Source organism: Mustela lutreola, chromosome 17 (genome assembly GCF_030435805.1).
Source record: "Mustela lutreola isolate mMusLut2 chromosome 17, mMusLut2.pri, whole genome shotgun sequence".
Lineage (NCBI taxonomy): Eukaryota > Metazoa > Chordata > Mammalia > Carnivora > Mustelidae > Mustela > Mustela lutreola.
In genome coordinates this window covers 21,903,279-21,930,939 of record NC_081306.1, presented here as the reverse complement: position 1 = coordinate 21,930,939, position 27,661 = coordinate 21,903,279, and the positions used below count along the sequence as shown (strand labels likewise).

General features: G+C 61.0%; 1 protein-coding gene and 1 long non-coding RNA gene across 6 annotated transcripts in view; one reads left to right on the top strand and one right to left on the bottom strand.

The window, feature by feature from the left end:
• The first annotated feature begins 224 nt into the window (after nt 1–224).
• Nucleotides 225–4,207, top strand: LOC131819141 (uncharacterized). Its single transcript, XR_009349072.1, has 3 exons — nt 225–788; nt 3,054–3,129; nt 3,956–4,207. It is a non-coding gene; the product is annotated as an uncharacterized LOC131819141 (long non-coding RNA).
• A 1,852-nt stretch (nt 4,208–6,059) lies between these two features.
• The window catches only part of ABCA3 (ATP binding cassette subfamily A member 3), a 38,825-nt gene continuing 17,223 nt past the window's right edge, over nt 6,060–27,661 (bottom strand). For 3 of the 5 annotated variants that reach the window (XM_059153880.1, XM_059153879.1, XM_059153881.1), the window contains exons 11-33: nt 26,086–26,259; nt 24,460–24,641; nt 23,533–23,676; nt 22,976–23,105; nt 22,635–22,789; nt 22,206–22,361; nt 21,785–21,995; nt 20,869–21,019; nt 19,524–19,622; nt 18,564–18,750; nt 17,557–17,860; nt 15,070–15,343; nt 12,324–12,528; nt 11,817–12,036; nt 11,439–11,597; nt 10,417–10,589; nt 9,780–9,902; nt 9,507–9,701; nt 8,733–8,920; nt 8,084–8,254; nt 7,626–7,816; nt 7,418–7,491; nt 6,060–6,949 (exon numbers count right to left, since the gene is read on the bottom strand). In XM_059153880.1, coding sequence (XP_059009863.1) covers nt 6,818–6,949; nt 7,418–7,491; nt 7,626–7,816; nt 8,084–8,254; nt 8,733–8,920; nt 9,507–9,701; nt 9,780–9,902; nt 10,417–10,589; nt 11,439–11,597; nt 11,817–12,036; nt 12,324–12,528; nt 15,070–15,343; nt 17,557–17,860; nt 18,564–18,750; nt 19,524–19,622; nt 20,869–21,019; nt 21,785–21,995; nt 22,206–22,361; nt 22,635–22,789; nt 22,976–23,105; nt 23,533–23,676; nt 24,460–24,641; nt 26,086–26,259 — 3,998 coding nt within the window. In that variant the 3' untranslated portion in view covers nt 6,060–6,817. Of the gene's footprint in view, nt 6,950–7,417; nt 7,492–7,625; nt 7,890–8,083; nt 8,255–8,732; nt 8,921–9,506; nt 9,702–9,779; nt 9,903–10,416; nt 10,590–11,438; nt 11,598–11,816; nt 12,037–12,323; nt 12,529–15,069; nt 15,344–17,556; nt 17,861–18,563; nt 18,751–19,523; nt 19,623–20,868; nt 21,020–21,784; nt 21,996–22,205; nt 22,362–22,634; nt 22,790–22,975; nt 23,106–23,532; nt 23,677–24,459; nt 24,642–26,085; nt 26,260–27,661 lie in introns of all 5 variants that reach the window. The other 2 variants (XM_059153882.1, XR_009349069.1) reach the window with 2 other exon arrangements.

Below are 27,661 nucleotides of genomic sequence, written 5' to 3'. Positions count from 1 at the left end.
CCGAGTAGGGGACTCTTCATTTACCTCCCTCGCTGGGGACATATCTGGGGCTATCCGGGGCGAGTGCGTACTTCATGGGGCCGACAGATGGTTGGCTGGCCACGTTCCGAAGGGCCGCGCCGCGCGGACAGCTCCCGGGCCGGCGCGGAGGGAGTTAATGCAGCCGCGGCCCCGCCCCACCCGTTGCGCGTGCGCACTGCCTCGCAGTCCCTGTCCTCGCCGCAGCGCGCGCGGGGCGGCTGGGCCGGCGAGGCCGACCGGGTGCGGCGGCCTCTGGTGGCGGGTCCGGGGTCCCGCAGGGCGCAAGGCGGCTCAGGGGCCGGGCGGGTGCAGGGACGGCTTGATGAAGTAAAAAACCCCGAGGTGTGCGGACTGCCGGTGCTCGGTCGGGTCCTGAGCCTGCACAGGGACCCGTGCGGCTGAGACCCAAGTGGAAGGGGACGTCGGGCAGAGGAAAGGCGTGTGCAGCGGCGCCGAGGCCCATCGGAAGAAGCTAGGGGAGCCCGGGGCGGGGGGCGGCTCGCAGGCCAGGGCGGTGCCGGGGCAGCATCCCGTGCGAGGCGTCACCCCCTGGCCGGCGGACTGTGCTGGCAGGGAGGCCGACTCTTCTGGCAAAGTAGTGGCCCCGAGCCCAGGCAGAGGACTGGGGAGAGTAAATCCCGGCGCCGAGAGGGCCAGAGCTTTCGGATTTTGTTCACCGAGGTGTCCCCGCCCGTGTCTTGCGAGCGGTCGTTACTCGGTGCTCAGTGGAAGGAAGTGGCACCCCGCCCCAGACGTTGTTTGAACAGGTAGGTGCTTCTCTTCCAGGAAGAGAAGCGAGCGTCCGGAGAGTGGATCTCTTTTGGAGGAAGGAAGCCCTGTGATTTGGAGATGGATTAGCTGCCAAGGGCAAGGACAGGAGTGTCCGGGTTGCCGCTTGGTGACCAGGGATGGATGGATCGGGCTGCAGATGCCCTCTGCAAGTCATTGCCCTTTGCTTGCCTGAAGGGCCTTGACCCAGCAGCGCCTTTGTCCAGGGCGCACGAACGCGGTTGGGTGGGGAGGGAGCAGGCCAGTGACCCCACCATGGGGAGAGGGCGGTGGGGACACCACCAGCTGGGCTGACAGCTGCCTGTGCTTTTTAAAAATGTGCTAAAGTGATATAACTTGGCACGCATATAAATTTTAACACGTTTTATGTTAAATCTAAAGCATGATTTATTCAGACACAGAAGTTCAATCACATTTGTTTCTAAATATTATAAGTTTTTGTTATCAAGTGTGTCATCAGCTGTTGAACGTTAAAAGTTGAGCATCTTGTCTTTTGGCATTTTGAAGAACAACAGTATGTGTTTGGAAGAAACGTAAGAAGTTAAAACTAGTGGCCCCCAGCCCCTGCCTTCCAGGAGTTCTGGCTTCCCCTTCTTTTACACCTGTGCCAACCTACTAAGGCTCTGGGGACTCAGGGCTGGGATGATGGGTCCTTGGGGACCTTTGAAGGTCTTTGGTCCAGGTTTGATGGCGGGGGGGGGGGGGGTGGCAGGGCTCCTAGAGACAGGGTGTCCGGCAGCCAGCCCCAGGCCTGGTTCTACCAGTGTCCTAAGCCCCTCACTTCCCTCCCAGGGTTGAGGTTCACTTATTGGCATGTGGGGCTGCTCTCACTTTGGAATCAGAATGTCCCCTCTGCCTTCGTTCTCTATGGGCCTGATGGCTTCTGCAGGGGCTCTCCTTGGAGGCCGGTCACCTGGGACACAGGGTTTAGTGGTAGCCTGGATTGTGCTGGAGCTCATGGTGGGCCATCCAGGCCTTGCATTCCATTGTAAAGCATGTCAAGAAGGCTCTTTTTTAATCTATTGCTAATAGTTGCCACGCTAGGGGCAGGGTGGCCCGGCCAGGTGCCACAGAGTCGAGCCGAGCCGTTTGGGTGGGGTCAGAGAGCTGGTGATGGCTTGGTGACCTTGAGGGAGGCATTAGAAGAGGGGCTGGATCACCAAGGCCTGGCTCCTTTCTGTGTGGTTGAGCGGGTGAGTGCCTGCCTCCCCTGAAGGAGCCCAGCAAGGGGCTCCGACTGGTCCTTCTGGGTGGCCAGGCTGGGCCTTCAGGGGCCAGACCACCACTGAGGGTCTGGAGTTGTGGGGAGGCCTTTGCAGTTCTAGGCTTGTGTCCCCAAGGTGTGGGGTGTCCAGTCCTGAGCTCTATCCTACCCTTCCTGCTGGCAGGCAACTCCGGACTCCCGCAGGCGCTCCTGAGCAGTGAGCTTGGGGGCTTGTGCTGGTTTTCATGCCGGAAGCCCTGTGTTCATTTCTGCCCCAGGGAAGTCAAGGATAGGGACACCAGACCTGGGGGGGGGGGGTCAGAGGGGACGGGGAGGGGCTGAGCTGGATACAAAGCAGGCAGGCTGGAGTGCTGCAGCCCGGGGTGCAGTGAGGGTGTATGGAGGCGCTCGCTGCAGCTAAGCCATCTAGGCCCCCAGCCCCGCTCCCAGGGCCTCCCCGCTCCCAGGATGTCGCACCATCCACAGCCTGTTGACTTGGAGTGTCTCCAGCCTTGGAGGCATCTGACACCAGCATCTGTGGGGTGTAGGCTGGGCCCCAGGAGTGGTGCCTGGGCAGCCCTGTGTGTTGAGGAAGGAAGGCAGGGCCCCCGCTCCCCGGGCCCGACCCTGTATCTTCAGCTCCTCTCCATGCCTACTTGAGGCCCAGGCCATACGGTCCTATCCGGCAGGGATGGGACCCCAGGTCCCAACATCCTGCTTCCTGGTGCTCTCCTGAAGGGCTGTGGGGGCCAAGACCTCTGCCTTGTTGCCCCTTCTTGGGTAGCCTCTCGGCCCACCTGCCCTGAGTCCTCTTGTGCAGGAAAGCCAGTGGCTTTGCCCTCCTTTGGGAAAGGGAGTCGAACCTTCCAGGGTTTGGAGTAGACTTGAGCCGGGGTTGCTGGAAGGGGTCTCGTGTCTGGAGAGTGGGGTGTCCTATGTGGCCTGCTGGCCTTAGCTGTGGGATGGTGTGAGCAGCCTCTCCTGACCTTGATGTTTGGGGGACCTCTTAGGACTTATGTGTACTGCCTCCTTGATGCAGGAGCCGGTGGGGGTTAGCCCCTCTGGGCCCAGGTGGAACCCAGGCTGTCTACCCAGGAATGTATCTCTGTGTGCAGGTAAGGCTCAGGCTTTTGCTGTGGCCACAGGCTCTGGGTGAGCTCAGGTGGCCCTCCCTTCACACTGACCAGTCTGCATGGGACTGGGGCTCTCAGAGGACCCAGCTGGCAGCTGGCATGGTGTGCCAGCTGTAGATGTGCCTGTAGACGCAGGGTGGCCTATAGACACAGCAGCCAAGTTGCCCTGGCAGGCGGTGTGGCTGCCGGTCTCTCGGAACTCTGGCCTCTCATCTCCGGGCTCCATCACTGCAGGCATCAGGTCTGGGGTGTCGGGACATTGCCATCCCTATGTGGTCATGGAATTGATGAAGTTCAGCCTGGGGTCACGTGGGTCCGGGCCAGGCAGGCTGGGCCTGCTGGGGTGTGTGGGCATCCCCAGGCAGCTTGTGGCCACCTTTGGAGCAACCTTCCAGCCTTCCTTCCGGGTGCTGGCCTTGGCTCACTCCTTTGTCAGCCTTAGTCCTGTCAGCCGCTTTGTCGGACTGGGCTGAGGGTCCCTGAGACACGGCTGATCTCGGCTCCCCCGGAGTCCTGCCCTGAATACCTGGAATTGGCATTTGCCTGGCAGAACACTCCAGTTTGCCTGTGCCGTTGCAGTGAAAGGGCCCCGACACTCCTTGGGGGGCAGGGGTGGGTCACTTCCGCTGTGCTGTGGGGCTTCCTGAGTGAGGTGGGCTCTCAGCAGCTTGGGTGGGCAACAAGGGCCTGTCAGGTGCCCCCCGCCCCCCTGGATGCCAGCCTGCACTCTGCAGTCCTGGTGGAGGCTGGGGTTGCATCCTGGCTTCTATCTGGGTTCCCCAACTAAACACGAGATCACGCATCCCAGCTCCCTGCCCCTGGTGCAGCCACGCCTGTGTGTGGGCACCGTGGACAGCCCACATGACTTCCAGGAGCTGCGCCCTCCTGCTGTTCCTGCTTCCTGCCAATTCTACCTGGAGCCTTGGGGACACCTTGACCCTGAGAAAGGACCTTGAGGAGGGAGCCTCCACCTGGACGGTGCAGATGGTGATGAAATCCGCAGACTGCCTTCTCTGGACTTTGTACTTGGCAGAGAAATAAATATGTGTTTTTTCCCAAACCTGGGGCTGGGCCTTCTGGTGTGGGCCACCAGTCCGCCATAGCCTGCCTCCCACGGGAGCTGTTTCTGTGGCCAGGGTGGGGACCCCTCGACCCACTGCCTGCTGCCTGGCAATCCCCACGGGGAAGGCAGTGGAGGGGCTCAGCCTGAGGCCTATATCCAGCAGGATCTGTGCCCTCCTCCCTTGTCAGGCCACATTCTGTGCGCCACTGTCGTGCTGAGGGACTGTCCCCAAGCCCACTGTGTGTGGTTTGGTTGAGGCACACGGTGGATGGGGCTGGGGTTTCCACAGACCTACTCTCCTCTCATGTGGGTGTCAGCCCCTTGGGAGCATTCCCCCACCCAACGCCGCATGACCTTGGCTTTGGGGTCTGCTGACTGCTGTGGGGGAGGGGCAGGAGTCCAGCAGACACAGCAGCTGTTTGGGCCTCAATTCTCTCTCTCTGGGGACCCTCTGGCCCCAAGGATTGTTGGGGAGAGGGGTGGGCTGGGGTTGGGGGGTGAAGCAGGTCAGCTGTGTGCCTGTGGCTTCTTCCCCATCTCCCCTGGGTCGGGAGCTGCCTCAGCTCAAACCAAACCAGCTAGGCTTGGGGAGGAGGGGGTTCAGGTCCCACTCCTGGCTCCTCGAGGATTCTCCGCTCCTGTGCTTCGTGTCTGGCAGCCTTGCAGATGACCTGGGGATGTCCCTTCCTGCTGTACCTGGGGTCCTCTCTGCCTGACTGCCGTTGCCTCAGCTCCGTGCTCCTCCCACAGAAACCCCGGGCCCTGTGGGCTCTTCCCGACTGTGGCACACTGGCCTCTCGGGTCCCCACTGCAGCAGCTCAGCCTTGCCCTGCCCTGCCCTCTCCCCAGGCACTGGTGGTGTTCCTAAGAAGGGCCTGATCAGGCCCACGGCACTTTTCCTCCTACTGGTCTCTGCAGCCCTCACTCTCCCTCTTGGCCCCTGTCAGATGAACCACCTCTCTCTGGACCAACGCAAGCTGACTGCAGTGGGGGTGTGCCTCGCAGGTGCCATTCCTTCAGTCTCGAATGCCTTTCCTCATGCCCTCAAAGGAAGAAAATGCCCATTTTCTAAATCTCTAACACAGACTTAAAAGCAAGCAGTAGGGCCACTGCTTGTGCCCTCACCCCACCCCAGAGGGCCTGGCCAACCCCACAGGGGCCACTACCTAGAAGATGCTTCCTCTGGGGCTTGTCTAGGACCCCAGCCACCCCCGGGCTTATGTTTTATAATGTGAAACTAGATGATGAGGGGGTAAGGAATTCTAAAGCGAAGAGACAGTTCCTGGAGCCTGCAGTGTTCCAGAGCTCAGAGAGGCTGATAAAAAGCACAAGAGATTGTCCTAAAGAACAAAGTGATAGGACAGGTCCTCTCTGAAACTATGAATTCTAAGAGAATATTAGCATAGAATAAAAACATGGAAATTTAAGAAACAGAAATGGGGCGCCTGGGTGGCTCAGTCAGTGAAGTGTCTGCCTTCAGTTCAGGTCATGATCCCAGAGTCCTGCATCGGGCTCCCTGTTTGGCGGGAGCCTGCTTCTCCCTTTCCCACTGTGCACACACTCACTCTATCTCAAATAAATTTAAAACTCTAAAAACGGTTAGAAATAAGGATACATAAATAAACGGAGGGAGCTGATGCAGAAGGCTCTTATGCCTAAAGCTGGGAGTGGCCCCAGGGCCAGAGGCCTCCCACCCTGCCGGTCTGCCCCACTCACCCTGACCCTGGGCTTGTACCTCCTGGTAGGGATGGCCGACCTGGTGGGGGGCTGTCTAACCCACTCCGGTCCCTGCGGGTCTGGCTGCCAGACCTAGCAGTGAGTGTTGGAAGTCCCTCCATACACACCGTGGTTGTGTTCCCTCCCGGACTTTATTTTCTGGACAGAGTCACCATGTTTCAAGTGCATCTCCTTAGATGGTCCCTTGGTCCCGCAGGGGTCCCCAACTGGCCTCGTGCTGGTGGCTTCTCCAGAAGCTAGTCTCGGGCAGGAAGGACTGCCTTCTCTCTCCGAGCCCATGAACCCTGGAAGACGCTGGTGTGATGGTGCCGGGTGCAGGGTCAGCCCTACCCCGCCTCGAGCGCACGCTCATAGAGCAGCGACTCCCAGGCCCCCAGAAGCCAAGGCCACGGAGCCTAGTCACAGCCAGCACCTCCCTCGTGGGTGGCCTCAGGCGACCTGCTCTCTGTTCTGGGCAACCTGGTGAGCCCCACAGCCCACTGTCCTGCTGGCTCCCTGTATCACCCCAGGGGAGGCTCCGTGCGTGTGCAGGTGAGGGGTGTCGCCAGTGCTCGCCTCGTGCAACTCCCAGGTCGGCCGCAGCCCCTCCCTGAGTGGCGCTCTGTCCAGAGACCCCGAGGTTCGCCCACACGGGCTACTGGGCTGCTCGTGCTGGGTCCCGCACTCCAGAGAGGGGCTTTGGCGACTGCCCTGGGCACGGATGTCCGCATGCTGATTGCCAGCGTGAGAGCTCCGACACCCTGGTCCCCACTGTGTCTTGATTCTCGCGTCCATTATAGAAACGGTGATTGGAAGTAAAGGTGCAGGATAAGATGAACTTGGAGGGGGAGGACGCCTGCCTGTGTGGCCACGCGCCCACCTGCCGGCTCCTTAGGGCCCCTCATCCTCGGCGGGCGGCTGCAGGTAGGCAAAGCTCAGGAAGACCTGCTCCAGGGAGATCTGGCTCACGGAGTAGTCGTCCACGGCGTACTTCTCTTTGGCCTTCTCCAGGACACCGAACACCTTGTGGGAATGAGGAAACAGCTTTAACAAGCCCAGGAGCTGGGATGGGGGGGTTGGCTGTGAGTGCTCTGGCCATGGGGGGGTGGGGGTAAGGCTCCCAGAGGTCCTAGCCCTGCCCCAGGTGGGGCCCCAGGCCACTGCAGGGAGTGGGCCTGACGGGGCGAGCCATGCTCCCAGGGGGAGGTGGGGGGCTGTGCCCTGTGAACCGGCCCCGGGGGCCAGGCATCCCCCAAATCTTCCCAGCTCACAGGGCGACCTTGGGCATGCTCTCTGGGCCAGTTTCCTTTTTTGCACCCATTTTTTTTTCTGACTCGAACGAATCTCCGAACCTGGCAAATTTTAGGATGCGCGCTAGAGTATAAACTGTAAGAGACTCCTGTTTGGAAGGAGCCTAGAAGCACCACAGAAGGAGTGATGGCTGGAAGGGCCTTGCTCAGCCCCAGCTAGGCTGGAAGGGCCCATGCTCACCTTGGCCCAGCTGAGGTCATCCCCGGGCAGGTGGTAATGGACCATCCCTTGGTGCTCGTCTTCCAGGACACTGCCTGCATGGAGAGGACACTGTGTTCCCTGGAGGGCCTGGGACCATGGAGTCTCGGCCCTCCTCCCAGGGGTCAGGGCCAGGGGCCGGGGCGGGGGGGAACTCGGCAGGGCTGAGGCTCTGTGTGGTGGCCCTCACCTGGGAAGGTCAGGGTCACGAACGCCTTGAACTCCTCCAGCGCCTCCTGCTGCCCGTCGCCCCGCACCTTGGCCTGCAGGGAATAGCCGCTGCCGAACTTGCTCTTGAGGTGCTGGGGGCTGCCCAGGCACTTGAACTGACCCTGCACCATGATGGCCAGCCGGGTGCACAAGGCCTCGCATTCCTCCATGCTGGGGAGAGGGGCAGAGGCCTGACAGGGGCGGGGCAGGGGATGCCGACGCCCGCCTTCCACAACAGAGGCTCCTGCAGAGAGGCCGGTGTCCACGGCCAGATCACACTGCTCCTGATTCCCACGTTCAGAGAGGGGCCCGCCTGGCGAGGGCTGGGCACGTTCCTCAGGGGCTCCGACACAGCTGCTGACAGGTCTGTGCCCCCGGCCCCACCCAGCCAGCCCTTGTCCCTACTCTTCCACCGACCCCCGGAGACTCTGGCTCTACCTGTGGGAGGTGATGACGATGGCCTTGCCGGACTCACGGGCCCGGGCCACGGTGTCCCAGAGCAGACGCCGGGCCACGGGATCCATGCCGGTGGATGGCTCGTCCAGGAAGATGACCGAAGGCTCTCCAAGCAGGGCAATGGCCGTGCTCAGCTTCCGCTTGTTGCCGCCGCTGGAAACAGAGGGGAACACGGAGGCCAAGGCTCATAATTAGCACGGGCTCCCCATGTCCCAGCACCAGACTGGGCCCCAGGATCCCAGAGCGTCCTGGGTGAACAGGAATGAGGGGAGCATGCCTGGAAAGCCCACCTTGTAGTTTTGGGGGGGTCCAAGGAAAGCTGTGCTGAGGGGGGTCACGTACACACCCACACAGAGGACAGCAACACTATCTGTGCTGACCAGAACCTGATGGGCCTGACCTCCCCCTGGCCTGACTGTGCCTCCCAGGGGCAAGAACTGGCATGCAGGCCCTCTCACCCTGCACCGCCCGGCTCATGCCGCTGAAGCCCCATCTGATCCTGGAACAGCGGGTGGGAGTTCTGGCCCTGGACCCGTTTGGCTGCCCCCAGCTTTGTGGGAGGGGAGACTCCAACTCTACCCCGGGACATGGAGGTGCCTGCTGCTCGGGGCGGGCCCCAGCACAGCAGCACCTGTACGTCCTGACCAGCTTGTCGGCGTGCGGCTCCAGAAGCAGGCCGCGGAGCGCGTTCTCCACGCAGGCGGCGACGTGGCGCTCAGGGATGCCCCGGAGCCGGGCATACATGACCAGCGTCTCCCGGCCTGTCATGTGGTCCAGCAGGGCGTCAAATTGGGGGCAGTAGCCGATCCGCTGCCGCACCTGAAGGCGGGGTGCAGGGGTCAGGGGGGGCTCCTCCAGGTTTCCCCCAGCAGATTGGTCTGGGGCGACCCATTGGTGCACAGGCCCCAGTGGTTTCTCCCCTTCCCTCAGCGAGGCCCTGAAACCCACACCCGGGGGGCCCAGAGCACTGTGTACCCTCCGCTGAGGCGGAACCGGCCATGCCTTGCTGGGCTCACGAGCTGTGGCCAGGGTTCCTCACTGTGCAGCAGGTGCCATGATGCTCTAAACAGTGTGCTTTGTCACTAACATCACACCCAGCTTTGGTTTTTGGTGGAATGCCTGCTCCGAGCAGCCCAGGGCACACTCACAATTGGTCTGTGTACACAGACCTTGCTGCAAGCACCAAGGTCCTGGGGCCAGAGAAGTGGCTTCTCAGAGAGACACTGTGGCAAGGGTCCTTCTGGCCTGAGGCTCTTACCTTCCTGTCCTCTCTCTCTCCTCCCTGTTGCTTCTCTCTGGCCCCTGGCCACCACCTCGTCCCCCATCTGCGCAACTGTGAGCCAGGAACGAGCCCCGTCCCTGCCTCCACAGTGTCCCCTCTTCCCACCTCCCTGGCTGCACCCACCTTCCCGATTTCAGAGCTGATGCTATAGCCCCCAACAAAGGCATCCCCAGATGTGATAGTCTCCTCTCCTGTCAGCATTTTGAAAGTCGTGGTTTTCCCAGCTCCATTGAAACCCAGCAAGCCGAAACACTCCCCTTTCTGGACTGCGAGGGAGATCTTGTCCACAGCAAGCAGGGGCGCCCGCTGCTCATATACCTGCAGGACACCAGGTGTTGGGGCCTGGAGGCAGCCCAGGGGGTCTGCCCAGGGCCCGTGTGGGGAGACCCGCCTGACCTTGGACAGCTCTTTGATAACCAGCGGGGTGTCCAGCAAGGAGTCCATGCTGGGAGCCAGGACCCGGTTCCTTTCCTCCACCACGTCCTGGTCCTCAGGAGGTGCTGACGTCCGAGCTTCCATCTAATTGTTCCGGAAAAAGACCGCAACGGCTGAGCTCCGGGTCAGGGAGTTCTTTTCCGTGGAACAAAGGGCGGGGGTCTCTGAGACCGCGGGTGTGCTAGTTCGGGCTTTCACAAGGACGGCTGGGGGACTTAAGGGCTGACATGCACGCCCAGGAGACGCACACCGCCAAGAAGCAAGGACGGTGCAGGACGCGCCCAGATGGCCAAGAGCGTCAGCTGAGGGGCGGGAGTCTGCCCTACATGGACAGAAGCTCCGTGTTGGAACGGTCTTCACAGGTCAGAGTGGCCACCCCGCCCTGGGTTCCCGTGTCTGGCTAGCGCAGGCTCCTTCCCAGGTTCGCTTGTGCAATGGGGCGGACATGACACACATGAGGGCGGCTGGCCTGACAGCCTCTGCCCAGACGGAGACTGTGGGGGCCCCAGGGGTCCGAGCAAGGGCAGCTGCCGGCAAGCACCACAGCCTCCGGTGCCCAGGCCAGAGGTGGAGTGCAAGGGGCCCCGGGACCACTCACCAGTGCCCGCCTCCTCCGGAAGGCACACAGGCAGGTCTTGAGCCTCCACAGCGTGTCGGTCTCGATGAGGAAGAGCAGGCTGAGGTAGGCAAATCCAGAAGCTGCCATGGAGGTCACGAACCTGCCGACCCCCGGGGCACTCCACGCGTAGAAGTTCTGCTGGTACTGGATGTCTGTGTGGGGGAGGGGGTGAGCACCACGTCTCCCGTCCCCCCGCCCGTGCCCTCCCCCCGGCCCCGCACCCCATCCCATGATCCCCCTCCTGCATGCCATCCCCCGCCACCTTCCTGCGCACCCCCCTCCCGCCGACCACCCCGGCTGCCCCATGTGCCCTCCTGCCTCACCCCGTCCCCTTCTACCCTGCAACTCTTGTCCTGCAAACCATCCTCCCACCCTGTGCCTCTACCCTGTGTCCCAGCCCGAGCCCCCCCCCCCCCAGACCCACAGGTGCCTGCACACCGGCCCCGATGGTGGCTGTGAAGGCACAGGGTCCACTCATCGTCTGAGGCCGTGCCCTGTGCTTGTCACTACCTCCCAGAAGCCCCAAGAACTGCCTGTATCTGGGGGCAGTTTTGCTTTGCAAGGTGTGCACATGACAAGTGACTGAGTCACAGCCTCGCTTGCTTGCTCCCATGCTCCTTTGCCGCTTGGGGGCTGCATGGAGACGTGAAGATGGGATCCGCCAACCCTACTCCTGTGGTCACAGCCGTGACAGCTGACCAATGCTGAAGACTGGTCCAGGCATGGGAAGGGTGTGTAGGGGGCTGAGAGGTGGCCCCCAGAATGACCTGACATGCCCCAAGCCCCAGAGCCCATGAAAACCCCACTTCAGAAACGGTCTCGCAGATGGAGTAAGTTCAGGTCCTGAGGTAAGAGCCTACAGTGAGGATGTGCCCTGGATGCACCCCAGACGACCTTGCTAGAGAAAGGCAGGGGTGTGCAAGACACAGAGATGCCCAGTGGGCAGGGGGACACAGCAGGTCGGCGAGCCTACAGGGAGGGGCAGCCACGGGGACACGCACTGTATTTCTTGCAGTAGTGGGCCGCGACCTCGGAGGATGTGCAGTACCGCCTCGTCTCGAAGTTCTCGTGGAAGCTGCTGACCGCCATCCCCAGACAGTGGTTGGGCAGTACCAGGAACACATGGTCCAGGGTTCTGGAAAGCTCTTCTAGCTTGACCGCTGCGCGGAGGGCACAGACCAGTAGGTGCTGGGGGTGACGGCCGGGACAACACCTCCAGGATGCATCCCTGCCCCCAAATCACGAGGCAGACGTGCTGCGGGCCCAGCAGGGCTGTATTTGGCAGAGGCGCCTGGCCCAGTGCCCACGCTGGGGCCACCCAGGACCAGAGCAGGGGGCTCCGCGTGCGCAGGACGGGGGAGGAGATCTGAGGCCCACACCTGGGATGCGCATGATGGTGACCATGAGGAAGGTGGCGACGCCCGACAGGATGTTGAATATGGTGAGCCTGGTATAGGCTGCAGCGGGCCCCGAGAAGCAGAAGTTCATCAGGTACATGAGGGGGATGATGGCCCAGCCATATAGCATGAGCAGCAGCAAGGCGTCTGCCATGTGGCCATCGCGCGTGAAGGCGTGCACATCAAAGGCTTTGAACACCACCTGCCACGGCACAGAGGCGGGTGGCTCGGAGGGCTTTGCGGCCTGGTGCTCCCTGACGACTTGCCCCCTTCTCCCCTCTGCACTTGGGGCCATCTGGGCACGTGCCGCTCCAGCGCACGTGGGCTGGAGGCTAGTGGTGCAGAGATGAGGGGTGTCTCTAGCCATCCCCCCAGGACTGGGGCTGAGCTGCCGGTGTGCACCCCAGGCTGGCTGCAGTCAGTGCAGGGGCCCCAGGGTAAGCCCCCTGTGACGGCTGGGGAGGGGTCCCAGCACCTCGCAGTCCTCACCAGCAGCAGCAGACTGGGAACCAGGAAGGACATGAGGTCCCACAGCAGCGCGGAGAGCCAGAAAGTGGCCACACGCACTCCGCTCACGAACTGGACATGCTTGGCCTGCACGGCCCTCTCGCTGACCGCCAGGATGGAGAACGTGCTGGCCAGGAACGCCATGGCGAACAGCAGATTGAGGGCGATGTCGAATCCCTTCCGGCCCCTGCAGGGGGTAGGGGGACAGGGCAGCTCAGGGACTGAGTGTAGTCAAGTCCACGCAGCAGGGGACACCCATCGGGTCCTTGGTCACCATCCAAGGCAGGAGGTGGAGTGGCCCTGCCGCTAATGGAGGTTAAGAGAGAATGCCACAGCTGTATGTGTGTGGCGGTGATCTCAGAGCGGGGAAAAGCCCATCCCCCCAGGACAGCTCCTCTGGGCTTCTGGGCCAGGGATGGTAGTGGTGCCCCCCTGACCCCGGCCCTAAGGTGCTTGTGCCACCACCCTCCTGCCTTTCCCGAATCCCCTGAGAACTCCCACGGGGGCTCACTCTGCCCTGGCCAGACACTGCCACTGTGCCCCTGCCCCCATGCACCCCCCTGCGGCGGCTCTTCTCCCGCACTGGGTGCATTCCACATGCTGTAAACAACGGCTAGCAATGCCTTCCAGAAACCAGCACAGATGGCGTAATTCTGCTGCTTGAAGATTTCCTGTCTGCCTCAAAAAATGACACTTTGACATCTGGTTACTATTTGACCAAAAAGAGAGAATTACGGATATACACTACGACACCGACGGGCCTTGGAAGTGAAAAAAGCAAGTCACAAAAGGCCTCTCATCATACGATTCTATCAGCAGGAGATGTCCCGAGCAGGTGTGTCCCCGAGACAGAGACAGCATGGAGGCCGCCTGGAGAAGGGGACACAGGAGCGGCCAGTGACGGCTGGGTCCCGGAACCCCCGTGAGAGTAAAATGACACCGTGGGCCAAGAGGCACACAAGAAGGTGCTCAGCACTGAGAACCACTAGGGAAACACCAAGCCAAGCCGCAGTGAGAGGCCACCTCACGGAGCTCTCGTGTCCAGCACGTGCGGGAGAGGATGTGGACAGGGGCAGCCCTCCGGCACCGTAGGCGGGAACACACACTGGGGCTGCCGCTCTGGGAATAGCGCGGAGGGTCCGCAGAGAGTGAAAGCCTGAGCCACCAGGGGCTCCGGCCATCCTGCGTTCAGAAAACGGAACCGCTGACTGGGCGTGATGTGGGCCCTGCGTGCGGGAGGCCCCATGGCTTACAGCAGCCGAGACTGAGACGACCCAGCATCCGTCCATGGGATCAAGAAACCAGGGTCGGACTGCAGGACAGTGCTTTCTGGCCACAACAAAGGAGGACATCCTGCCACGTGTGACAACGTGCATGGCCCTTGAGGGCATGGAGTCAAATTAAGTACGTTAGACAGAGAAAGAGAATACTGTGTGATCTTTCTCACGTCTGGAGTCTCCAAAAACCAGCATGGAGGTCACAGACCCGGAGACCAGAGGGTGGGGGGGGGAGCAAGGCAGGTGAGGGGTCAACATGTCCAGCTTTCCCGTCAAAAACTGAGCACGTCCTGGGGGGTCATGTACAGCATGGTGACTGCGGTTAAGGTCACCGATCTGGATTAAGTGCTGGAAGCTGCTCAGAGAGATGACCTCCTCATCACAGAGAAGACTCTGGAACTACATGGGACTGGGGTGTTGACTAGACGACGGGTGGTGACGGTTTACCCCGCACCTGGAACTAACGTAACCTTGTGTGTCAGCGACAGCAAGCCTGCCGATGGCCCGCGCTCCGAGTATGCTAACGACCGTTTGGCTGTATGTCACACGTGGGTGCAGAGCTCTAGCTCCTCACACCGCGAACACGAAACAAAGGTCCCCACAGCCCCGTCCACCACACTGAGCCCACCGGGAGGGAGCTGCCCCTTTTCCATGTCCCCACCCTCCTAGGTCTGAGGGCCCCGCAGGCCTGTCTCCTTGGGGCCCTGTCAGAGCAGAGGCCCCTCCCTGGGGTGGCGTGGCTCCTGACCCCGCACTAGAGGGGCAGACAACGACCACCATATCTCTGCTTTCGGGGTAGAGACAGGAGGTTATTGAGGTGGAGGACCTCGTAGGACCCAGAGCACTTTCCAACACGGGGCAGGGGTTGGAGATGAAACTGCCACCCCATTAATGAACTGCCCTGCATGGGGCGATGGTTCTGAAATTAACTGATTTTCCTGGGCTTCCTCTGAATGGTCCCAGAGTCTGGGAGGCTCTGTAAGTGTAGGGGAGGCTCCTCCATGCATCACAGCGGGATGAGGCCTGAGAACAGAGGTGCCATGGGGTTTCCTGACTCGTGGCCACCTCAGGCAGGGACACCTGACCTCGCTGTGTTCTGCATCCTGGTCATGTGCTGGGACCCCAGGGAACAGCAGTCAGCAGGAGGTGGGTATAGATCTGGGAAGAGGGCATGACTGCCCTCCAGATCCCCAGGAGGTCCCCCTCGGAGACCTCATTGGACATAGGACAGGGTCCCACCAGCTCATCTGTTACCCAAGGAAAGGGTGAGTGTGGAAGGCTAAGAAAGATGTGGGGCAGAGGTTCCTGGCCAGAACCCAGAAGCTTCCCGAAGGCAGACACTGTGCTCTATCCACCTGCATGCCCATTTGAGTGCCCCGGGGGCTCAGTCTCGGTGGAGGTCATGATGGTCAGGCATGGGGCTGGGCCGAGGGACGGGGTAGCGCACATACTCGTTGAACTGGTCCTTGGCGGCCTGCAGGGTGTTCCGGGGCTGGGGGTAGTTGGAGACCACGATGGAGGCCAAGGGACCACACAGCTGCTTGAACAGAAGGTTGTCCACGATGGCCAGCGCGGTGGCGGGGGAATGGTAGGCCTGGTTGTTGAACAGGGCCGTGACCACCGTCCGCTCACCCACGTCTCTGAAGGACACTGCCACCAGGCACCGCTCATTGAAGCCGCCTCCCTCCACCGAGGCCCTGAAAATCAGGAACTCCTCCAGATCACCTGGGGGACAATGAAGCGTCAGTGGTGAACAGCTCCCCAGGGCACGTACCCAAGGCATCCACTCTGAGGAGCTCAGGCCTGGAGGAAGCTGGGAAGGACAGGCTGCCTTCTCCTCACATGGTCGGAGTCCGTGGGCCCCGGAGCAGTGTCATGGGAGGGGCGGGGCCTGAGGCTGCAGGGCTCGGGTGAGTGGGGACCCTGTAGCCACAGGAGGCCACAGGGATGAGGAGAGCTCCTCTTCCTGTCCTGGGCTGGGGGGATGCTATAGGGAGCAGCGGCGGGCCAGGGTTACATGGCAGGAGGCCAGGCTCTGAAAGGCAGAGCTGTCTCAGGTAATGGGCGCTGGGCTGGCAGGGAGGGGCTGCCCTCAGGGGGTGCGATCAGATAGGACCCCTGCCTGTTTTCCTGGTGTTCTAGTTTTTATGGAATGAAAAAGTACCCCTTCATAGTCAGGAATAATAAAAAAAAAAAGATGGTTTTTAAAAAGAGTGGCCCGGGGCGTCTGGGTGACTCAATGGGTTAAGTGTCTGCCTTTCGGCTCTGGCCGTGACCTCAGGGTCCTGGGATGGAGCCCCGTGTCGGGCTCCCTGCTCCGCGGGGAGCCTGCTTCTCCCTTTATCCCTCCCTCTGTGTGCACGTGCTCGCGCTCTCTCTCAAATAAATGAACAAAATCTGAAAAAAAAAAAAAAAAAAGAAAACTAACAGTACCTGGGGGAGGGGGCCCAGGGAGGAGGAACGCTCCCTGGTCACCCGGAAGAACCCCAGTCGATCACTATTGCAGGTCTTGGACCGCCCCCCCGGGCATTTGGGTTCTGGGAGGCCAGGACCTGCCTCAGTCCTGCTGGCCCTCACTTTACTCCGCGGCAGATGCGTGGTGAGAGGCGTTCCCAACGCGCGTGCTGGGCCTGCCCTGAGCTCGTTGCCGGCCAGCTCCCTCCAGCATCACTCACACCTGCTCATACCCTGGCTACCCCGGGCCTGCCTCCCTCTCTCTATAAACAGGGCCAACGAGGACACCTGCCCCCGGGACGAGGGTCACTGAGAGAACAGGGACATGTCCGTGAGCCCTAACGTCAAGAATTACAAAGGCAGGGGCCTCTGGGTGGCTCAGTGGGTTAAGCCTCTGCCTTCAGCTCAGGTCATGATCTCAGGGTCCTGGGATGGAGCCCCGCATCGGGCTCTCTGCTCTGAGGGGAGCCTGCTTCCTCCTCTCTCTCTGCCTGCCTCTCTGCCTACCTGTGACCTCTCTCTGTCTGTCAAATAAATAACTAAAATATTTAAAAAAAAAAAAAAAGTTACAAAGGCTTCCCGGGTTGGCCGCAGCTGCTGTTACACAAGGAAAAGAAGATGTCCCTAAATATGGCGTAATGAGTCCACACAGCGAGGTGGTCAAACCCACGTGCTTGACGAGGAGATGGACACTTTGGCGTTCCAGAAGGACTGAGGCAGGGGCACCCGAGGCTATGTCCTGAGTGCCCCAGAGCCCCTGTGTGCCATGAGAGCCCCCAGCTCCTGGGGCCTGGCTGGGTGGCAGCCAGCACCCAGCTGGGGTGCACAGAGGTGACAGGAGTGTGGTCTTGGCGGAGATAAGCGGTGACGGTGGTGGGCGGGGCTGCACACGCACCTGCCGTCACCAGGGCCCACTGCAGGGACAGCCTATGCCAGGGCATTCAGCCTTCCCCAGATAAGAACCGACTCCTGCCAAGACCCGCTGGCCAGCCAGTGTGCTGGCCAGGATGTGGGAGGGGAGCGGTGACCTGGGCCAGCCTTCCCGCACGACCCGTTGAGCCCAAGCCCAAGGCCTGCTCCCAGCCCGGGGCAGCATCCGGCTGCCACCACTGGGGACAGAGATCATTCGGGCTTGATGGGATAGAAGAAAGAGCAGTGTCCCCTCAGTGCATGTGGTGACCTGCCTAGCAAACAGAGGCCACGGAGGTTTCGCACGTCACCTCCAATGGCCCCGAAACAGACAACCTGGGTACATGGCCACCCGGGCAAACCTGAGCCCTTGACACTGCCTGTGCCTGCCTCTGACTCTGGCCAACAGCCTTCTCCCCCAAGGGCAAGGTCTGGAGGTGTCTGTGATTGTCATGATGGAGTGGGGGAGGGGGAGGCTTCCGAACATCCTCTGTGTGTGAGGACGAGGTGCACAGCGCCTGGGCTGAGAAGCCAGGCTCAGAGGGCGGAGCTCGGGCCCCGTGGCTGCCACTTACCCAGCACCTCCCGCGGCTCCTGGCCCGAAGCCTGCAGCATGCCCTTCAGACGCTCGGCCAGCTGCTGATCCAGCCGGGAGGCCCCTGGGACAGCGAAGGGCACGACGGTGCGGCCGTAGGCACCCAGGGTCAGCTCCAGCTTGGGGTCGTCGAAGGTCTCAGAGGAGTAGTTGACGGCCAGGAGGGCCAGGGTGACGCACGTCAGCGGGACCAGGACCTGGGCCACCACCATCTTCCACTCGCGCAGGCTGTATGCGGCCTTCTTCAGGAACATGGCCCAGAACTGCTGGCAGTGGAGGGCGAGCTGCGGCAGAGGAGATGAGCTGCCGTGGCTGCTACGCAGGCCCAGCCTGGGAACCCCGTGCAGCAGCCGCGGGCCCAGTCCAAACGCGAGCCTGGGGCTCCAGGCTGACATATGTGCCCCAAGGCCCCAGGGCTGCTTGCGAAGCTCCTTCAGTAACGCGACTCAGCCTCAGAGGTGGTTCACACCACCATGGAGGCCCGGCAGGTGCTGGGCACAGGGGGACCAGCTGTGGTCCCACAGGGGCGCCGAGGCCTCTACTCTTGCCTGGTGCCCTGCCCTTGCTGGTGGGAGGACCCGGGCGGCACTCACAAGGGAGCAGAGAGCTGCCCTTCTCTGTCCTCCCAGTGGAGGCACCAGGGTTGGAGTCTGGCTCAGCCATATGGCAGCTGTACACCTGGGCCCAGGCCCCCCGGATGCTGCCCTCTGCCTCACCAGAGAGCACGAGGCCCACGGCTAGTCCTCAGTCCACGGAGCACCGTGAGCGTCACGTGCTACATCCGCTCATCGGTGAGCAGCCCAGTGACAAAAGGAAAACAACAGCTGCCGGTTCAAACATTCCGGGTTTTCCTCCTCCATGGCATGACCGTGTGACCTGTACTCTGACCGCTTCCCAGCGAGTTGCGCTTCCTTCTGCAAGCCCTTGTCTGCCCCCGTGGACACCTAACATGTGGGGCTCAGGGGTCCCCCAGCCTCCTGCGCTCACCCCAGTGTTGAGCTTGGCGGTGGTGCACTCGTCCTCGATCAGGGAGCCTACGCCATTGGTCGGGTCCATGGCCCCACACAGGTGGCTGTCCACGGCCCAGTCACTCGCCCGCCTCTCATGCTGGTACTGCAAGGCAGGGAGCTGGATGGCCTGGATGTCCATGCTGCTGTCCACCAGCTTGCCGACCCTGCGCCGAGACACGAGAGGCCTGGTCACCGCTTGGCTGTCCCCGCGGAGGAGGAGGAACATGCCATTGGCTGTCCTGGCTAGAGTTTCGTTCCCTCACTGGTTCATCAACATGTGCCCCAGACACTGGGCACCGTAGTCGAGCAAAGTCTGGCAGAGACAGACAACCAGACAAGGGACCTGCTCTGCCCACAAGGACCCCGCCTCCCTGGGAGACGGGCCAGAGCCAACATTCACAGCCAGGGCCGGGCGTGTGGGGGGGGCATAGGCAGTGAGGCCGGCAGGCCCCTGGGTGCTGGGCCACAGGCTGGCCTGGGCCACCCTGGTGCCCAAGAGTGATCTCAGCCATGCGCACTCGCTGCCCTGTTGCCTGCTCTAGGATCTGCCCAGGATCCTCAAGGACAGACACGTACCTCGCACTTCCTTTTGTACATCTGGTTCTTAGCACTCTGTCTGCCAAATACGCCCTCAAGACAAGCCTGGCAGATACGTTTGTTGTCCCTGCCCGCGGTTCTGGGCCTCCGCCTGTCCAGGCCCCACCTTCATCCTGGACAGACACTTGCTCCAGGAAGGGGCCCCGGGGATGCTGCACATTCCCCATGAGGAAGGACGGAAGTTTCCAGGGCCTAAGCTCAGGGGCCCTCTGCTGGGTGAGTGCCGTGGGGAACTTGGGGCCCTGCTTGCAGCCGGCTGTCCGGCCACCCGTTGGGGGGTGTTGGGTGTGATGTTAACCAGGCACGTGCGCCTGTCTGTCGGAAGTGTATGTCTACTGACCGAAGGAAGACCTCTTCCATGGTGGTGACGGAGGCCCCAAAGCTGGCAACCCCCAGCTCCTTCCGCTGCTTCTCCAGCTTCGAGAATAGACCTTCAAACCTGGGAGCAAGACCCGGAGTGAAAACCACATCTTCAACCACACAAGTGCCTTCCGAGGCAGCTTGCTTCTCTGTCTGGGGGAACAAAGGGACCTCCGTCCTTGCAAAGCCACTGCAAAAAACCCTGCGGGCTTGGTGTCCTCCTTTTCTGTCCCCATGGGACCTTCTACCCGGGGTACCTGGGCCTGTGGGGGTGTTCCATAGTACCGGTCCACGTGAACTCACAAAACAAACCCAAAGGCCTGTGGGGTAACACTTTGTAGGAAAAATGAACACAGGGTGAAGGTACGACCCATTGCACACCAAGTTTCTGCGTGGCAAACAGAGCCCACAGAACTAGCCAGCGACCAACTGCAAAAAACTACAGCAAAAAATGGCGGATGTTAACATGTCGAACACTCTGATGGATAAGTGAGCAAGGGACAGAACACACACACCGTCCAGAGAAAGCAGCTCCTGGAGGCAACGCGCCGTGGTCTGACCCCACCGCCTGCTAGCAGGAGCGGAAAAGCCCAGCTTCGCCTGCCGGGTACACAGGTGTTTAGGAAAACAGTGCTGGACGCTGAGGCCGTGGGGTAGCGCAGTCCCCTCCCACCCTGCTGACAGGGACGTCAAACACACCTCCTTTCTAGGAGGGAACGGGGTACAATTTACCCCACCACTGGGATTCTAACCTAAGCGGGGCTCACTGGAGGTTCAGAGACCTTTCTAGAAGAGGATTCACTAGCATGTTTTCTGGGGGAAAATCATAAGCATGGAGACACAGCACAGACACTGATGATGTCGTGGTGTAACTGGGTCAGGGAACCCATATGAATTTATTAAAGCTCTACCCGTCACCTGGGCTTGTGGCAAGATTAAAAGAACTTTCCAGATTTATACCTATATTTTCTTAACGTGAGTCGGACTTTGGTTGTTACCCCCCCACACCAGGACTCTGCAGGACGCCAAGCCTGACACCAGGAAGATACACAAGTACAGGCCTCACAGGAACTCGGAGCGGCTGCTGTGCATGCCCGACCTGGGGCTGCGGGGCACACACACTCTCCCTCCAGGTACAGGACGGTCCGCCGGCTCCGCAGCACTGGGAGGCCTGCTTGCCGGGCCCAGCAAGCGGGTTTGCCCTGTGCTGTCACAGGTCCCTGCTGGCAGAGCCCGACATGGACAGTGGTAGGGGGACTCTAAGCCTGGAGCCCCAGAGGCCCACGGAGCCCTCTCCTCCACCCCGTGTAGGCCCCAGTGCGCACCTGTGTGTGCTCTCCTTGGGGAGCACAAAGGACAGCTCTGCGCCAGCTCTGCTCTCCAGCGTGGCAGTGGGGACGTGGTGCTGCACCAGCCGGGAGATGGCCTCGGGGTCGCAGTGAGGCTCCTTCACCAGCGTCATGTGGTAGCCTGCACCTGAACACCAAGGAGGCTGTCTCCCCGGGGCCCGGGCTCCCGACGAGGGCCGGCTCATGGGGCAGGGGCTGGAGAGTGGAGCCTCTGGGTGCCCATTGGCCTGAGGGCCTGGCCTCTCCACCCTCTGCTGGGCAGAGATGCCAGAGGACTTGGGGTGGGGGTTGCTGTACAGCAAGGACACAAGGCCCAAGCGGGACTAGACTCCAGGCTCCAAGTCTCAGAGGCTGTGACAGGAGCTTTCCCTGAGACCTGTGCTCCCTGCTTTCTCTGCCAGGGAGCTGGGACCATGGCCATCCTCTCTGGCCTCCCTCCAACCTCCCTCCATCCTGAGGAGGATGCGGCTGGGTGTCTGAGGAAGGGAGCTTGGCTTCTGTCTTTGCTCTCTCCTGTGGGCAGGACCCAGGTGGACCAGCCATGCTAGACTGTGTCAGACTGCCCTCGAGAAAGGAAGCCATGCTCATGTGGCAAACAACGCACTAGCCACCGGCCCTGGACATGCCACGGGCCGCTGGCTTGAGAGCCTCTATGCTACCGAGCGTGGCCTCTCCAAGGGCACCGCTGGTCTCTGCGGCCTTGGCGGGCACTTGGCTACTCTCCTTACCTGTTCACAGATGGACATCATCCTAACCAGCTCAAGACTGTCTGCACCTCGCTCCCCGCTCCTGTCTCGGGGGCCCTCCAGGGAAGCAAACTGTCCCCGGGCCAGGGCCAGGGCCCGTGGGGAAGGGAGGGAGGCCGGCCGGCTGGCCCGCCCGCGCCACTCACCGTACTTCCGCTTGAGAAACATCGAGGACCCGCAGCACTGTAGCTCCCCCTTGGCCATGATGGCCACGCGGTCCCCCAGCAGGTCAGCCTCGTCCATGAAGTGCGTGGTCAGCAGCACGGTGCGGTCGCTCTTGTGCTGCTGCAGGAGGTCCCAGATGGCCCTCCTGGAGAGGGCGTCCATGCCCGAGGTGGGCTCGTCCAGCATCAGCACCTGCGGGCAGAGTGGCGGCTGCTGGGGGTGGGGGCAGAGCAGGGTCGCGGGCCGGGGCCGGCTGTGCAGGAGGCCCCATGAGGCTCCGGTTTGGGAAGATGTAGCCGTCCCCATGCTGGCCGGGCCGCTCTGCCAGCGTCCGGGGGCTGCATCCAGCCCGAGCCCAAGAGCCAGGTGGCCGTCCCCGTGCATGGCCTCCCGCCCGCCTACCTTGGAGCCCGCTATGAGGGCGATCCCGATGGAGAGCTTGCGCCTCATGCCCCCGCTCAGGAACCGGCTCAGGGTGTCCTGCTTGTCCTCCAGGCCGAGCACGTGCAGCATCCGCTGGACTTCCTCGGGGCACTTCCGACGGGACAAGCCCTTCAGCTGCAAAAGTGGGGACGGAGAGGTCCGACAGGGGCTCCCGTGGGGGCGAGGGGCTGGCCCGTCCAGTCCGCGGGGAGCCTGTCCTCAGCATCGTCCCCTTTCCTCCATGAGTGGCACCTGGTGGCCTCACATCCCTCCCTGCCCCCACTGCAGGTCCGCAAAGGCTTCTCAGAATGGATTCTGCTGGCTGGGGATGGGGGCTCACGTCCTGGGGCAAGAGCATGCAGGCCATGGAGCCGGCAGGGCCCCAAGTCCGCTCAGCTGCCAGCTCACCTGTGCGTAAAAGCGCAGGTGTTCTGCGACCGTCAGGTTGTCAAACAGCACATCATGCTGCGGGCACAGGCCCAGGCTCTTGCGGATCTGGACCATGTCCTGTGAAATCTCATACCCGTTGATATACGCCCGTCCGCTGGTTGGGGGAAAGAGACCTAAGGGAAAGCAGAAGACCCAGAGGTATGAGTGCAGTGTGGATACCCACTGGTCGGCTCTGGTGTGCCCCGGGTCGCTCCATTCTCCCAAGCAGCCTGGTCGAGGTCACCTGTGAGCCTGCTCCCGCCTCGGTGGGTGCACGGGCCTGTGGCGGGGCTGCTGGGGCAGAGGCCGTGGCCCCTCACCTGTGAGCATGGAGAGAGTGGTGGTCTTCCCTGCGCCGTTGTGGCCCAGAAGCACCGTGATCTGCCCCTCATACAGGTTCAGGTTCAAGTCTCTGACGGCCACCTTGCCCTTGTTCCCCACTCTGAACACCTGCGGCAAAGGCAGAGGGAGCCCTGGACTGTGGGCCCCGCCCCCAGATGCCCTCAGGAATGCCCCCGGCTTGCCTGCCGGAGGGTCTCAATCAGTGCAGAGGCGGGGAATTTTGGGCAGGGTCTGACCGGAGGCCATGCTGCTCCCAGCCACTCTCAACATCCCCTGACCCAGGCAGGTCCCCAGTGTCTATCCCTGTGCGGTGAGCACAGCTAGCGTTTGCTGACTCAAGCCTGAGTCCCCCGGGGCCTGGGGATGGAGCCTGCAGAGTGGCTGGTGCCCGGAGACCTGGTCAGAGGGCAGCCACGGGTGTCCTGGGGACAACATGGCCTGGGGGATGGTCACTGGCTTGGAGAGAGCCCTGAACAAGGTGGCATGTCCTGTGGCACGAGGTCCCCGTCCCTGCCCAGTCCACAGGGGGTGGCACCTTGGTCACATGCTTGATCTTGATCCCAGCTACCAGGTCCTCCGGCTCCGCCTCAAAGTACTCGGTTCTGAGCACCTTCTCTGGGTCATCATCTTCCTCTTCTTTTCCCAAAACCATCCGCGGGTGCCCACACCAGTACGAGGGCTAGGATGGAAATCAGACCTCTGATGAGCAGCCGATCCTGGTTGGCTCATTTTGTGTGTGATGAAAGCCAAACCTTCACCGACACGCTGAATACAGACAGGTCACGGGTCCTCTGTACTGCGAGGCCAAGGCCACAGAGCGGCCCCGGGGGCACAGGGCTCCTCCCTCCTCTATCCTGGGGAGGCTCAGAGCCCCTTTCCTGACCTGCCGTCTGGGCACATGGTCCCTGGCAGCCTTCCCGAGTACAGACAACGTAATCCAAAAAAATAAAACTCACAAATGCAAATAGGTAAAAATCTAAAAATATATTTAAAAACAGATCCATACGTTTAGAGTTAAGATAGCTAAATTAGGTTAAAAGGAAAAAGATAAGTTCCAGGCATCTTTATAGCATGATCCCTTTCTACAGACACAGGCGAATGTGTGTGCTACGCACGTGTGCAGAAAAACAATCCAAACAGGATCAGCCCAGTTCATCTCGGGTGAGGGGATTGTGTGGGAATCATTTTTACTTTGTGGGCAGAAAAGCTAGGGGGATGTTTGTCTGAGAGGAGGCCACAGGTGTGGGGCGTGCTGGTCCCGTGACAGCAGCACGAGCCCTTCTCGCACACCCTGGAGTGCAGTGCATGCTCCTCTCGGCTCGGGGCGGGCCTTAGGGTCTCTGGGGACACACGGCTCACTGACTGCACGTGGGACGGGGTCGCGTGCCAGGGACTAGAGGGGCCCGGAACACGTGCGGAGGGCACCCCTCCCCCCCGGAGGTGGCCAGTGTGCGGAACTCACCATGATGAAGAAGTACCAGGGCTGGGGCACGCCGAACTCCCCTGGGAGCACCGCCTCCACATACCAGGTCACCAGGCCATAGAGGACGGAGTCCAGCAGCAGCATCCCCAGCACTTGCCCAAAGGAGAAGTTGTCATCCACATTGACGGGACTCAGGAGGTCTCGCCACTGGACACCCACGCCTGAAAGACACAGCACGACCCACATACTCACCCACGCGTGTGCACATACACTGTACATGCCTACTCACGCACAGATACAGGGATACGTGTGCATGATTCGGGGAAGTCCCACGCGAATAGTGTATATTCACTACAACTCTTTCCAAAAATCACAAGCACTTGAGGCACAAGTAAAGCTCGACTTCTAGTCCCCGCAGGTCTTGCCTTCCTTTGCATTTGGAACATCACAGCCCAAATGGGGCCTGCGGCCTCCGCACGGCCAGCTACCCTCTGTCAGCTCTAAAGAGCTGTCTTTTGGTCTCGGTCACTTTCAAACGACCAGAAGTTTGCCTATTTTCAAGTTTTGCCTCGGTCTTGAAGACCAAGAGCTGCCCTACAGTTAGGTTCTTGGTTAACAGCTTTTATGAAAGTGTTCGAACCCTGGAAGGCCCAGTGCATTGAAAAAGTCTACATTTATCCCACACAGCTAAACACAGAGACAGACGGTTACAGGCCAAAGTGCGAGAAGACACCACCACAGGAGAAAACAACTCTAATGAAAGATAAGGCCACATGGAGGATCCGCGACCTCCCTCCTCCCACAGACCCATGCTAGGAAACCACAAGAGCCAGGGCTATGAGACACGAGACCATGAGACCACGCAGCCCGAGACAGAGAAGCCGGGTAGCACAGGGCCCAGTGCCCGCAGACGCGCAGGTCCGTCCCCACACGGGAGAGGCTAGCACAATGTCAGGGCCACACAGAAGCTCACGCTCACCCTCTTGCCTCTTCTCGGTGGCGACAGCCCTCTCTGCCCCTCTGAGGTCATCCCCAGAGCACCGCCAGCAGGTGGGCTTCCCCATGGAGGCCTCTCTACCCTTTAGAGCAGTAGGCTTGACCCCACCCTTGAAACCGAGCAGGTGGCCCATGTACCAGTGACGTGTTTTATTCGACCCTTGTGATATTTCATGAAATCAGGAAATTTCATGAAAATCACAAAAACAGTGCTAGGCTGTGATTCCCACTCACTGCACAGGGAGGCACCCGTTCCGGCACCTGACCAAGAGCAGGGGGCGGGTCAACTCCCGCAGACTCTGAGGCCAGGGCCTCACTGTTCTGAGCACCCCAGGTGCAGGCAGTGGCTCACTGAGGTATCAAGCAGGTCCTTCACGGGACACAGGTGCTCACGTCTGCTCCCGGGCAGGAGCTCAAGGCCAGTGGTGGCCATCGCCACGCTGGGCACATTAGTGCTCTGTCCTCTGAGAGTCCGGGTCTGGGCCGCCTCCCCTGGGACTCCTGCGGCACCTCCCCTCTGTGGGGGCAGGAGCCTCCCCACCGCAGAGCGCCTGTCGTCCCCTGCTCTGCTCTGTGAGCTGTCCTGGAGCCACGCGCTGGAGACGGCCCTGAGCACGCTCCCTTGTTGCTCAGTTGGCGAGGGCTGCTCATCAGAAGGAAGAGACTCACCTTTCGCTTCAAATTTCCCTATGAGCTGGGCTCCCATTGCCATGGCAACGTTGGACAGGAGACAGGAGAGCAGCTTTTGGCTGAGAGTCATCCAGTTGTATCGGGGAGCAACGAAGAAATACGGGATATAGGTGAAGAAGTAGAGGAAGCCCCCTATGGCGGCTGCCATGTTGGCTACGGACAGAAAGAAGAGACGTGTGCTGAGCGCGGGGGAGCGCCCGGCATCCGCCACTGTGCGGGGACGCAAGCCCCAGGGCTGGTGGACCCCAGGCTTGGCCGCTCCTCTTGTCACGCGCATGCTCTGCAGGGACCCTGACCTCACCTGGGGCCGCACGCCCTCCCACCCAGGCGACCCCCACACGGATGTCCCCAGCCCTCTCCTGCAGACTTTGCCCTGACAAAGTACTGCGGACACAGCCCAGCCCAGCCTAGGCCTGCTTCTCACCACGTCCATCCGCTCTCACTCATCCGTTCCAAGACAGGTCCTGTGGCCGGCACCGGGGCATCTGTCACAACCACACACACGAACCCCTCCCCTCCCGGAGCTTGCAAGCCACCAAGGACACAGAGGGTAACAGAGCAGAACGGAGTGTGCTGGGTAGGGACAGTCCCGGGCAGAGTAACAAGGCGCAGACAGGGGCCAGGCATCCCCTGGGCTGGGGCTGTGACAGTAGCCAGCAGGCCAAGCACAGCTCTGACTGGAAGGTGATGCGTGGTAAAGGCGTGATGGGTGAGTCGGGGAGAACGGCCTGGCTGTGGTTCGTGCCGGCAGCCCTCAGGTGCTCTGAGCTTACAACCCCTCTATGGACTCAGAAGTGATCGAGGACATCAGAGAACGTGTACTCGCGTGGGTCATGCACACGCACACACACGTACCAGTTCTTACCGTACAGCAACCCAGTACTAAGAAAATATAAAGATTTTTCAGAACAACAAAGCCAGTTTAAGTTAACATAAGTATTTTCACGAAAGTCAACTATATTTCCGGCAATTTAGCGAGGAGAGTGGCACTGTGCTCTGTGTCTACATGCCTCTGCAGCGTCTGGTTTAAGGGATTATGGCTGCTCTGTGGTCGCCCTGTCGTGGTACGCTGTTTGGGGCCTCACATGGGTTCGCAGCTGGACAAGGGACAGGCACGTTGACAGGCTTCTCAGACACGCGTGGGTCTTCCCCCTCGATAGAGTCTTTCAAGCACCACGCCCCAGGCAGTCGTCTCTTAAAGGCCGGGTACCTCGGGGACCCAGGCTGACCCAGGAACCTCTCACACTCTGCAACGTGCGAATCTGCTTTGCACTTCGAAAGGGTTACTCCTTGGACATGATCTCATGGCGTGCTGTGTTGATCATGCGGAACGTAACTTGTTGACTCCGCAGACCCTCCCAGAGTGGACACAATTTATCGTACACACGGAAATATCACGTTGGCTGATCGGAGCTCCAGTCTCCTAAGAGGCTAAGTACTAGGTCGCCATCGAGCTCACGATGTTAGGCTTGAGTTCGTAAAATCCTGTTTTTTGCTTGAAAGCTAGGATTTCACAATTGACATCAGATACTGTCAGGTGCTCTTAAAAGACAGC